The 13,149-nt window shown below is 39.0% G+C and overlaps 1 protein-coding gene across 2 annotated transcripts in view; it reads right to left on the bottom strand.

Moving 5' to 3' along the window:
- Positions 1-13,149, bottom strand: part of ELAPOR2 (endosome-lysosome associated apoptosis and autophagy regulator family member 2) — a 181,981-nt gene that overhangs the window by 17,480 nt on the left and 151,352 nt on the right. For both annotated transcript variants that reach the window (XM_047753103.1, XM_047753104.1), the window contains 4 exons: positions 12,623-12,812; positions 10,702-10,798; positions 10,052-10,153; positions 1,407-1,533 (listed from right to left, as the gene is read on the bottom strand). In XM_047753103.1, coding sequence (XP_047609059.1) covers positions 1,407-1,533; positions 10,052-10,153; positions 10,702-10,798; positions 12,623-12,812 — 516 coding nt within the window. The remainder of the gene's footprint in view (positions 1-1,406; positions 1,534-10,051; positions 10,154-10,701; positions 10,799-12,622; positions 12,813-13,149) is intronic.

The following is a 13,149-nucleotide window of genomic DNA, read 5'->3' as shown; positions in this document are numbered from 1 at the left end:
ATTGATGTAACCAAAGCAATTTAGTAACATGTAGCTTGAACCTTAAAAATGTGATCTCCTTGAATCCAATTAATCTCTTTCCAGTAATAATCAAACGTCCAGCAATGTGTTCATGACAGTTATTTACAAAATGATGGTTTTCAATTTTTTTCTTAAATGTCCAATAACAGGAGAAAAATTAAATCCCAAATAGCATTTATATTAGAACCTGTCGATAACTAAGAGTCATGGTTTTTTTTTTTTTTTGGTTGTTTTTGTTTGTTGGTTTTCCTTTTTTAGAGCCACACCCATGGCATTTGGAAGTTCCCAGGCTAGGGGTCGATTTAGAGCTGCAGGTGCTGGCCTACGCCACAGCCACAGCCACAATAGATCCAAGCCTTGTCTGCAACCTATACCACAGCTCACAGCAATGTCGGATCTTTAACCCATTGAGTGAGGCCAGGGATCAAACCAGCATCTTCATAGACATCAGACGAGTTTGTTATTGCTGAGCCATAACAAGAACTCCCAAAAGTCAAGTTTTTTAAAAAAAAAAATTTAATGATATGGGAAATATCTTAAATGTATGAAGGAAACAAAAAAATACAGAGTAGAATCCCAACTTTATTCTAAAAAACAAGTAAGCAAACAAATGATTGCAGAGAAAATACAGAGTAGGATCTTGACTTACATATATACATTTATACATATATATGCTTTACTATTTTTATATGCTTCTTCTGGAGAGTCAGTTATATCATCTTCAAATTAATTATACCCATAACTGGAGTTCCCGCTGAGGCCCAAGAGGATTGGTGGAGTCTCTGGAGTCCTGGAACACAGGTTTGATCCCTGGCCTGGCATAGTGTTAAGGATTTGATGTTGCTGCAGCTGTGGCATATGTTGCAACTGTGGCTCAGATCCGATCCCTGGCCCAGGAACTCCATGTGCTGTGGAGTGGCCAAAAAAAAAAAAAAAAAAGTCTGAGTAGAAGTAAAAACAAGTGAAGAGGAGTTTGGAGACAAGGATATTCCCACAGGGGCCCAACATGAGTAAAGCCAAGGGAGAGATGAAATATTATTCATATTTTAAAAATTATACCTATAACTCCATTATATAAATAACACCTTGGTTTAATTATATCACTTCTTTATAATCTGGGTAAATATCCATAGTCTACAATTCCCTTGCTATATTTCATTTTCCCCAAATCCAGAATATATCTTCAGCTACCTCAGCCTATGGAAGGCTGTCAAACTTGATTTGAAATCAATATGTGATATCATATTGATATCAGCTATCACATTAAGTTAACTACAAGCTTTAGCCATGCTACTAACTTTTAAGTTTCTGCGATTTAAGTGATGCTGGACTAAACAATTCTACCTCCAATGACACAGTTCTGCTTCCACAGGTTTGCCCCTTACCTGAAACCCTCTCTTACAGGCTCCCTCAATTTCATGGAAGTCGTGCTCTGTGCACAGAGGGCAAGCTTCAGCACTCTCCCATAGGAAATAGAATGAACATCCATCACAGGTGCCAGCTGGACACTTGCTGAAATAAAACATGAAAAACAACAAAAACGCCAGCTTTTATAACACATTCAACTGAGTTCAATCAACATTTGAGTAAAAACTGCATACTGAGAAGCAGTTATGTGGATGCTGAGGAAATACAGGAAAAAACGACCTAAAGGAGACAAAACCACAATGAGATACCACTTTGCACCGACCAGAATGGTTAGAGTCAAAAAGACAGTTAATAACAAGTGCTGTGAGGATGTGGGGGGAGAATGGAACCCTTACATATTGCTTACAGAAATATAAAATGGTTCGTTGTTGGAAGAATCTGGCAGTTCTTCACACAACTAAAGAGAATTATCAAATGATCCAGCAATTACGGTTCTAGGTAAATAGCCAAGAGAAACGAAGGTACTATGTTCACAGAAAAACTTGCACATGAATGTTCAAAACAGCATTATCTATAATATTCAAAAGGTGGAAACAACCCAAATGCCCATCAGCACATGAATCAATAAACAAAATGTGGTGTATCCACGCAATGAAATATTACTCAGCCATAAATAGGAATGCAGTACTGATACATGCCTCGACTTGGACAAACCTCAAAAATATCATGGCTTAGTGATATAAGCCAATCAAAAATACCATGTATTATATGATGTTACTCAGGAGGAGACCCCTAAGAGGAAACTCTATAGAACAGAAAGTGGGTTAGGGGTTTCTCAGGTTTAGCAAAGGGGGCTAAGGTATAGGGAGGTAATAGGTAAAGGGTATGGGAATTCTTTGTGAGTTGATAAGAAGTTTAAAGTTGGCTATAGTGACGGTTGCACATATGAAAATACAATACCCACTGAACTGTATGCTTTAAATGAATGAAGTGTAATGGTATGTTAATCATAGCTCTAGAGAGCTATTTTAAAAATTTTTAAGGAGAAACAGGCAGATAATGACAAAAAAAAAAAAAAAAAAACTCCAGGGGAGACTCTTGTTAGACAGGAATCCTTAAGCCAAACCTACAATATTCTAGAATAGAAGTCAGACAGAGTAGAACAGAAGGAAGCAAGAGAATTAACTCCTGCCAGATAGGTGAAATTGTAGATGAACTGGAGGGAAATTACAAGCAGGTCATTGTCACAGGTGCTTCAAGAGCAAGGCAGTGACTGGACACCGGGCATTCGGGTGCTAGGTGGTAAAGGGAGGTTGTGATTTCTGTAGAATGTAATACATTGGGGTGAGGTGCTTCAGGGAACAAAACCATGAGCAAGACTGTGGTCCACAGAGGGTGGAGGAAAGACATGAAAAAAATCATCTCAAGTTAAAACAAAATCAAATCAACACACAGCCAGTGATGAAAATGACTTTGCAATCTCCTCAGCCTGAGGATGACTTCCTTTGAGAAGTGTTTACTCTCACTTCTCAGCATGGATGGATGGGGCTCAGACAGGTGGGAGATCGCACAGAACCAACCACCAGGCAGGGTCTGAACAGAGACTTTATGAAACTCTGCCTTCTGCTGAGTGAGCCTTTGATGTCAACTTACCTCTTTCATTTTAGGGACAGATAAACATAGCATGACTCAAAAGTTTACCTACCGTTACTATGTGCAGAAACCTTACTGACTGAGGCAAGAAGCTATTTGGAAAGATTCTAATGGGCATGACTATTATTTTCATGAATTCATTAAAACTAGGTGGGTACTGTTCCCTTAATTTTTCTACTGTACTTCCCTAAATCAAGCCGTTTAAATTTAGGGTATTGCCCTGAAAACCTCCTCGAGACCTTAGCTGGTGCCAATAACAGTGTTCCTGAAACAACTAATAGAAAAATGATAGACACACAATAATAGAAAGAAACTCCCCAAATACCCCTTTTTAAGTCTTAATTTAGGCATTCCCATCATGGCACAGTGGAAATGAATCTGACTAGGAACCATGAAGTTGTGGGTTCGATCCCTGGCCTTGCTCAGTGGGTTAAGGATCCAGCATTGCTATGGCTGTGGCCTAGGCTGGCAGCTATAGCTCTGACTGGAGCCCTAGCCTGGGAACTTCCATATTCCACAGGTGCAGTCCTAAAAAGCAAAAATAATAATAATAATAATAATAGTTTTAATTTAAATGCTATTCTCATGATACACTGTCCAAATCTCTTATTTTCAGCCTATGAGAAGGGAAAATTTTAATATCTTAACTAAGTATATTATTACCTTGATATGAACACTAAAATAATTTACATGCCTGAAAATAGATGCATTTTTTTACAAGTCTATCTTTACAAAGCGACCGTGTGCTGTAGACTAAGTGGACATGGGCAGGACGTAAATGAAAGCAACATTCTTTACGACATGCTTCAGAAATAGAGGGCCAGGATTGTCAGAGCCAAGAGCAAGGGTGAACAGTGAGTCTGGAAAAAAGATCTGACTCTTAGTTGCCTTAATTTCTGTGTTTGAAAAAGGGAGTAATAAATATATGCAGACTGAGAAACAAAAAGAGCTTTTTTTTTTTAAAGGAAAGTACAATACATAAAAACCATGCCACTTAAAAAAGTATTGCTACCCTCTAACTTTCAGATCAGTAAAAGCAAGTCACAATTGCCCTTTTGAAAAAAATTGGATAACCAATTAAAAAAATCCTTCAAGAACACAAATATCATTTGCAGAACAATTATTTGCATCTTTCAAAATAATTACACTTTTCTGATCATTTAGCAAAAATTACCAATAGGCTTTCCTATTCAAATGTCCCCTCTCCAAATTATTTTCTATGCTATCTTCCCAAAAAAGAAAAGCTTTAAAGGGAGGAAAAACTTTATCTTGGGAAAATGAAAGAGTAAGTCTACTAAAGTTTGAGAAGAAAGAATTTAACAAACTAAAAAGAAAAGGAGAAAATTAATAAAAGTTGCAAAAAGCTCTAGAAAGAACACTTGAGTTACAGTTCTAACTGGACTTTCAAATGATTGTGTGTTTTTCCATAAGTGGCTCAATCTCCCTCCCCACGCTCTCATTTTTGTAATTTGTCAAGAGTAGAATGTGTGCTCTAGTGCATTCAAAAGGGTATTACAAAAGATAAAATGAGAGAACAATTTGGGAAAGTTTAAAGCACTGCAAAATATAAAAGACTATTAACAACACACACCACTTTCTAAAGAACTGGTAGAACCAGAAAAATGGAAAAAAAAAATCAAGACATTGATATAATGTATAAAGCTGCCATTAGGTGTCAAAATACTACAATGATTCAGTGCCTTTCCTTGGTAGACTTCACTTTTTAAAAGAAACTCTTAGAAACTCTTAGCATTTTAGTTTAGAATCAATTGAATTCTTTGCTCTCAGTGAATCATTTAAATGTGCAACATCCAAGTTGGATTTTTTTGTGATACGCATAATTTTCACAGTTTGAATCAGGCCTTCCTAGGAAACAACAAGAATGTATGAAGCAGTAATCGTTTCAACAGTGTTTACATGTAATGAGCATTTTTAAAAGATGCAAGAAAAAAATAGTATGATAGATAAACATTTTATTGCCAGTTATGTGGAATACCTTTCTCCTTGATAGCCTGTGTCACCACCATCTTTACCCCTTCCCAGCCAACTTTTTTTAGGTGTTGCTAATTGCGCTTGTCTATCACTTTTGCTCTATATGATCACACAGAAAACAGTGAGTACATTTTTAAAGAAATAACACAAGGTCATGGACATGGGGCATGGGAGGCTAGAGTTTTACAGGATGACCAGATGTGCTGTGAATTCTACGTAAAGAAACCACCACAGACTCCAGGGACAACCAGATAAGCCTTGATTTGGTTTTCCTGGAAAATAAGTAAAGGGCTTTCTAGTTTCCTTATTTTGCTTGTGAATTTGCCTTAACAATCCAGGTGGCACTAACAATATGTGAGGATTCAGATAAATCTCTATTTAGAAAGTTATGTTGGAGTTCCTGCCGTGGTGCAGTGGGTTAAGAATCCAACCACAGTGGCTCAGGTCGCTGTAGAGGTGCCAGCTCAATCCCCAACCCGGTGTTGCCAGTTTGTGGCGTAGGTAGCAGCTGTGGCTTGTATTCATTCCCTGGCCCAGGAACGCCATGGATGCAGCCATTAAAAAAATAAAAACTGGAGTTCCCGTTGTGGCGCAGTGGTTAACGAATCCGACTAGGAACCATGAGGTTGCGGGTTTGATCCCTGGCCTTGCTCAGTGGGTTAAAGATCCGGTGTTGCTGTGAGCTGTGGTGTGAGTTGCAGACGTGGCTTGGATCCCGCGTTGCTGTGGCTGTGGCGTAGCCTGGCAGCTACAGCCCCGATTAGACCCCTAGCCTGGGAACCTCCATATGCCGCAGGAGCGGCCCAAGAAATGGCAAAAATGACAAAAAAAATAATATAGCTTTAAAATAAAATAAAATAAAATAAAAATTATGTCTTGGATTCTAAAATGGAACACCTTTCCGGGGGGAATAACTGGATTGAGCTATGAATTACCAATGTCCTCTTTAAATGAACTATCTTACCTAAAGCAGGACCTACCTGGTTCATAGTATGAAATCATGGAGAAGACTCTTATGTTCTTATGAACTATTGTAATGCAATACTCAATTTATTCTTAATTGTTTGGATAGCTGCTAAATCAGTATAAGATTGTTTTGTCTAATGTATGTAGGTCAGTACATTTCTGATCCTTTTGGAGTTAATCTGAGATTGGTGAGAAAGGCCAGTCTTGCGTGCCCAGAACATTTATCACTTGGTGTCAGAGCACCACTGCTGCTGAGCCTCTTTCATGTGGGGCTTTTGTGGGTTTCTTGGCTTTCCCTGGTCTCAGGACATTCAGACTGGCATCCTCTGGCCTGGGCCATACCCTCGGACCTCCCACTCACTACCCCTCAGCTTGGGCAGCTCAGGAAGCTCAGACTTTCTCTGCTCGGGATGCCTTGTTATTGGCAGAAACTGTTCCTGTGTAGGGTCCGTAAAACACAATTGCACCCTGCTCTAATTTTGTTTGCCCTAAAGTGGAAGAGTATAAATCACTTAGGACAGAGTTGGAACATAAGATATTTTGACCCATAGTTCTTAGAGCCAGAGATATAAAATTTTACCATCTCCTGCAAAAATCTCTTTCTCAAGATTCTACCCTGGGTTAATTACCAAAAGCCAGCATCCGATGAAGACCTAGACAAATGGGTTTGACTGAAGGATCTCTAATGTGCTATAACAACTCCATTATCAGAGTAAAAATGGTTCCCTTTAACCATTTTCTAATAAGCCTTTTTTTAAAAACTTTTCACTCCAGAAATTTCTCATGTTTTTGAAAGAGCACTTTGGACACAGTGTTCATTTACGTTTCAATTTTTCCTAATGAAGGGAGAAGCTTCCATTTCTCTAACCACCAAAGATCATGATTAGGGGTTTGGAAAGCCTTTTAGGCAGAGGCTGGAAAGGCACCTCTTTAGGGATACCAGTGGTCTATTGTGTTAGCAATTTATTCTTTGGCTAAGGTACAAACTGCACTAGATAATCTTGAAAGTCCACTTCTGCTCTGAGATTTCATCTGCCACAGACATCACGCTGTTAAGCTTTTATCGAAAAATGTCTCACACCCTCCAGACACTTTGCAGAATTAGAAACCAACTATATTTGCCAGACTGAACAGACAGGCTGGAGTTTCCAAGAGCAGATTCGTAGGCAGCTCAAAATATTTGCTGCTCCTTCTACACTGTACGTGACATGCACAGAAAACACAGTTTCCCCTTTTCTCCTACCCCACTGGCTTTCTGTTAAGATATTCTCATTTTCCCAGGACTGGGGGTCTTGCGGCATGTTCCCAGGTCACCAAGACACAGAGCCCCAGCCACCATTAGTACGGTTAAAGTTGCCTTTGCCTGATTTGCCAAGATTCTTAGCCAAGAGAGAATTCCAGGGGATAGTAACCCTTCTGACCTGTCGAAATCTCCCTATTATGATTTCTCAATCCATGAATGAGCTATCCCAATGCAAACGCCTGGTTAGCACCTTCCTCTCTCTCCTAAACAATTTAAAGCTCCAGAAAGGAAAATGCAAATTAAGTCCTCTTCAAAAGTAACCTAAATGAATCTGGTTCTGTTAACGTTCCTTTATTGTTGGTAGGAAATCGTTATTCAGTCCCACAGCTTAAAAAAAAAAAAAAAAAATCTATTTCAGGACAAGCTGCTGTTTGTCATGTTCTGATCCCAGGGCTCCCCCTTGTGCCCAGACAAGCAATTGCCTCAAAAAAGAACTAAAGGTCAGCACACTTAGGGTGTGGTGTTCAAGTAGTTCACTAGAGCAGCGGTCCTCAAACTTCAGTGTGCATCATAAGTTTTATCAAAACATGGGTGAAGGACTCCCTCCTGTAGAACAGAAGCTTCAAATTTATCTCTTCAGAAAACTAAAATGCAAGACAAAATCCAAGAATCTGTCTCAGAAAATAAAAACAAGCCAAATCTACAAAATAAGGGTTAAACCTGTAGTTCTCGAATTTTAATATGTATCAGAATTGCCTTGTGTTTTGTAAATATTCCTGTTCTGATCACTCGAAAATTCTTTGGTTTTCATGGAAGGCCTAGAAATCAGGATTCCCAAGATTCTCTGCCACAGGTCATCTCGGGAAACCCTCGCAAAGATAGTCAAGTTCCCCAAGTTGTAAAAAACTGCTAGAGGTCAAAGGAGGAACTTCACTTTTCCTCTCCTCACAAGGAAAAAATTAGTTTCTAAATGCTATCATTTAACATCATGATGCTATTTTGTTGTTGTTATGTTAAAACATCAGAACACACCTTGGAAGAGTTAGAGTGACGGAGCTTTAGTAACATTATCTGCTTGAATCCGAGATCTGGAGGAGGCTTCATAAGTCATCCAGGTGGACTCTTAGAGGGTAGACCCACAAAGGTGTTGCCAGGTCCAAGAAAGAATCTCAGAAGGGCTACAGTAATTAGAACAAACCTCGGAACCCAATTCTACATGATGGGCTATCAGAGGATAATGAAGGAATCTCTGACCACACCTTCTCATAAAGAAAGTGTGCTTTGCTGCCTTGACTCCTGCGTGGATGCTGGCACATAGATCCTCTACCACACGATGCTCTTGGGCACCAGGCCCCCTCTGTTTCTTTCACAGATGTCTATTACCTTTTATTATATACTGCACTCATCACATTCTTTTCTCACCTTTAAGAGGTGAAAAAAAATTAATTCATAGATCTATGAGAGCCAGAGAAACACAGCTGGCAAGAGATGAATGCTCATGTGCCCTTATGCCTAGAAATGAGCCTGAAAATGTTACCACTGTGATTAAGATATCAAGTAATAGAAACAACACCTAGACCACTGATTTCCAGTCCTGATAGAACAGGATTGTACCATAAGCAAGATAACTTAAAGTCTCACAAAAGTTACTATGAGACACCAAAAACAAAGTTAAGGCAATCATTTTTTTAAAATATATTGCTATCTTGATGGAGAAAAATTTGCAAATCAAATTAGGATCCAGGAGTTCCCGTCGTGGCGCAGTGGTTAACGAATCCAACTAGGAACCATGAGGTTGCGGGTTAGGTCCCTGCCCTTGCTCAGTGGGTTAACGATCTGGCATTGCCCTGAGCAGTGGTGTGGGTTGCAGACGCAGCTTGGATCCCGCGTTGCTGTGGCTCTGGCGTAGGCTGGCGGCCACAGCTCCGATTCGACCCCTAGCCTGGGAACCTCCATATGCCGCGGGAGCAACCCAAGAAATAGCAAAAAAGACAAAAAAATAAATAAATAATAAAAATTAGGATCCAAAGCTCCTTGAACCCCCCAAAAATTTCAGAATAAATAATCTGCATACTGAACAATGAATAACCATGAAAAATTAAAATCAGGAGACATTTAAGCATTACTTATGCCGCGATAGCAATCTTTAAGTTGACGGATTTGAGTCCATGAAACTGCTTGTTTTTTCCTAACGTTCCCACACAATGTGGCTATATTAATCAGATCTAGACTGTGGACAGCTGTTACGTCAATGCCAATCAGTTAAGTAAACTGTATAATGTAGTCTCTACGTCAGACTCTAACTTGGTGATTCCACCACCACTGATCAGAAAACTCAAGAGTTGGAAATGGATCTACCCTGACCACCATCCCCTTGTAGAGAAAGGCACTATGACCCAGAGGTTAGATTGCTCAATCTAGATCACCCAGATAGTTCGCTGCTGATGAAATACTATAACCAGGAAAGTTCCTAATCTAGCTCTCAAAGAAACTGAGGCTAGAGTGTAAGAATAAATACAAGGACACAAACAGTATAGTTATATCTCACTTAAATAATTTTCAAGAGAATTAGACACTCAGGCAAACAAGATGAGAATATGTCATTGGGGAGAGTGGGAAGTATTGAGATTGGCAAGAAGAAATACCTCCTGACAGGCACTCCGCACATCCATACAGCAAAAATCTATAGATTCTGTGTCTCTTTCTGCCTTACATCCATAGAGAGCACAGTGCTGAATAGTGAGATTCTGGAGAGTTTTGCTTTCTGATACATGCACATGTAGAAGAATCATATAGAAATAAGACTACCTGGGGACGGAAATCACTCCTGCTCCCTGTTTAGCAGGATTACACCTCATTTTCACAGCAGTTGATCGGCCATTAACACAAGAGGTTGTAGTTGTAGAAGACCTATTGGAGGGCAGACGTCATTTCACAAAACAGGTATAACACAGGTTACAAAGACAAAAGTATCCTGGGTGCATATTCTAATAATATATGAAAAATGTATCAACATTCACTAACTGAGCATTTTAATACATATTGAGTTCACTTACTTTCACTGCCTATGAAAAGTGGACTATTTCCCCAGGTGAAGTGTTAAGCTATCATCAAAGGATTTAGTAAAGCTATTCTAATTATAATCAAAATTATAATCAAAAGAATTTTTAAGAGATTAGAGGCCATAGCTACTTAGGCTGATGTTTCAATGTGTGAATTACAAATAATTACTGCCCAGACAATGAAGTAGAGTCTCTTTATTGCCTAATGTAAAAGATTATATATATGAGAAACATTATATAATGCTTTCTAAATATTCCATGTGTCCCATTTTTTACTAAGCCCTTCAAAGAACCAATTACTAATTATCTGTGAAGTATAAGCTACTATGCTAGCCACCCTAAAGTGACATTCTTAAGATTAAAAAAATAGTTAAGAGAAGCAGCATGTTCACTTACTTATAAAAGAAATGCACATCTGGAATTTGGCTTGGTGAAACTGGGAACATATCTTCTTTTATATTAATATTTTGCAATGTGGTTTCAACTGTCACTCCTAGATGACAGTAAAAGAGAAACTATTAAATCATATGGGAAAATTAAGTTGACTTATTCTCTGTATAACTGAATAGAAAATAGCTTTACTCTGATGCTGTAATTTTATCAGAAATATTATATTAATCCATTATTGGTACGAATAATAAACTTTACATAGTTTCCAGAATAAAAGGTAAAAGATTCTACTCCCTAGCTTTCTAATCTTACTTAAGTTACTTTACTTTCCTGGTTCTCCTGAAATCCGTAAAATGAATGCAGTAATTTAGATTATCTCAAAAGTCCCTTCCAGTTCTAACATTTCAATAATCTACTATTATAATTCTCAGCATTTTATGTGTTTGGTTGAATAAGCTGGGCTACTTTGCTAATACAGCTTTTTGTTCACATTCATTATAGACACATTTGACAAAACAAAAGTTTCTGCGTCCTAACAGCTTCCAGAAAATACCTCCAAATTTTACTTAACAGACAAGTAAGTCATTCCCCTCACCCCAGGCAAAATGATTGCAAAGCCAAAAGGCAAGCACTAACAGCAACCTTTGTTCTAAGGCGTCTGATGATGAACGCTATAACTGTCCTTGGTGCTGAAAATTACAGCTAAACTCCTCTGCAGTCTATAGCAATGGTTCTTAACCTTGGTGCAGATTAGAATTATCTAAGAAGTTTGTTAAATTGTTAGATTATCATATGCCTTATATTTCCTAATCCCTACCCCAGAGATCTTAATAAAATTTATTCTTAAGAATTACTACTTAGGGACCTGAATTATTCTTTTTTTTTTTTGTCTTTTGTTGTTGTTGCTATTTCTTGGGCCGCTCCCGCGGCATATGGAGGTTCCCAGGCTAGGGGTTGAATCAGAGCTGTAGCCACCGGCCTAGGCCAGAGCCACAGCAATGCGGGATCCGAGCTGCGTCTGCAACCTACACCACAGCTCACGGTAACGCCGGATCGTTAACCCGCTGAGCAAGGGCAGGGACCGAACTCGCAACCTCATGGTTCCTAGTCGGATTTGTTAACCACTGCGCCACGACGGGAACTCCTTTTTTTTTTTTTTTTTGAATTATTCTTAAAACTTCCCTATACTTTCTAGACCACAGAAATAGAAGGGACAGATATGGTAAATACAACTCAGCACACTGACTCTTGCTGCTTGTTACCAGCTTCTGGTATGAAAAAAGAAAATGAAGACTGGCAGCAGATATTATGATTTAGGTTTATACTGTGTTTGTTTATTGTTCTTTTGTTCTCAGTTTGGGTTTTTTCTTTAATTATGTGGCCCCTTAAACTCCTAAACAATCTGATGAAAGGCACTGACTCTCAGAAAACAATATACCCCATATAAATTAATACATATTGTAGAAGCTTTCTCTTCTCACTGAGATTGGTCAAAATATCTCACTTGTGGGAATTTTTTTTTTTTTTGTCTTTTTGTCTTTTTAGGGCTGCACCTCAGCATGTGGAGGTTCCCAGGCTAGGGGTCTAATCAGAGCTGTAGCCGCCTGCCTATGCCACAGCCATAGCAATGTCAGATCCAAGACACATCTGCGACCCACACCACAGCTCACAGCAACGGCGATCCTTAACCCACTTAGTGAGGCCAGGGATGGAACCCACATCCTCGTGGTTCCTGGTCGGATTCGTTTCTGCTGTGCCGTGACAGGAACTCCACTTGTGAGGACTTTTTAACCATATTACAAAAGACGGTTTAGATTTACCGGTGGGCTTTATTTATCTTTGGTGAGCACCAATGCAATGACAAGTTATCAGTACCATAATTTTAGAACAAAGGCATGAGTGCATTTATGAACCGAATGATGCTTACCTAAAAACGTATCTGCCAGAATGATGGACTGTGAGGATAAGGCTGCTCGGAAACCCTTACTTTCAGAAGGAATAATAGTTGACTGGCATACAAATGCTCCTACTAAATTTGTGTAATCCTCTGACCCTGCCGCCGTTTCCTTTACTGTAAAGTCTGTTATGTTGTTGGTACAGAGGGCCGACTTCTTCCCCTATTAGGAAAACAAAATCATAAAGAGCTTTTACTGAAGATCAGTCTCTAAACCAGATCCCAGTTGGCTAGTGATTCTAGCAGAGTATTGGCTCTCTCCTCACTGCAATTCTGATTTAATTGATCTGGTGTGGGGCCCAGGCACCAGTACTTTTTAAAAGTTCTTGAGGCAATTCCAATGTTCAACCAAGGTTGAAAGTCACTGAAGTTAGAATGAATACCGTAATTCAAGGCTGCTCTGCTTCCCCAACAACAAACATCATTTGTGCTGGATGAAAGCCATCTAATGTTAAGGAAATAAAAGTCATACACAGAATCTTCAATTCTTAGGATAACAA

This window comes from Phacochoerus africanus, chromosome 11 (genome assembly GCF_016906955.1).
Source record: "Phacochoerus africanus isolate WHEZ1 chromosome 11, ROS_Pafr_v1, whole genome shotgun sequence".
NCBI classification, from domain to species: domain Eukaryota; kingdom Metazoa; phylum Chordata; class Mammalia; order Artiodactyla; family Suidae; genus Phacochoerus; species Phacochoerus africanus.
Note: the sequence above shows the minus strand (reverse complement) of the source record. Positions and strands in the feature narration are given on the sequence as shown.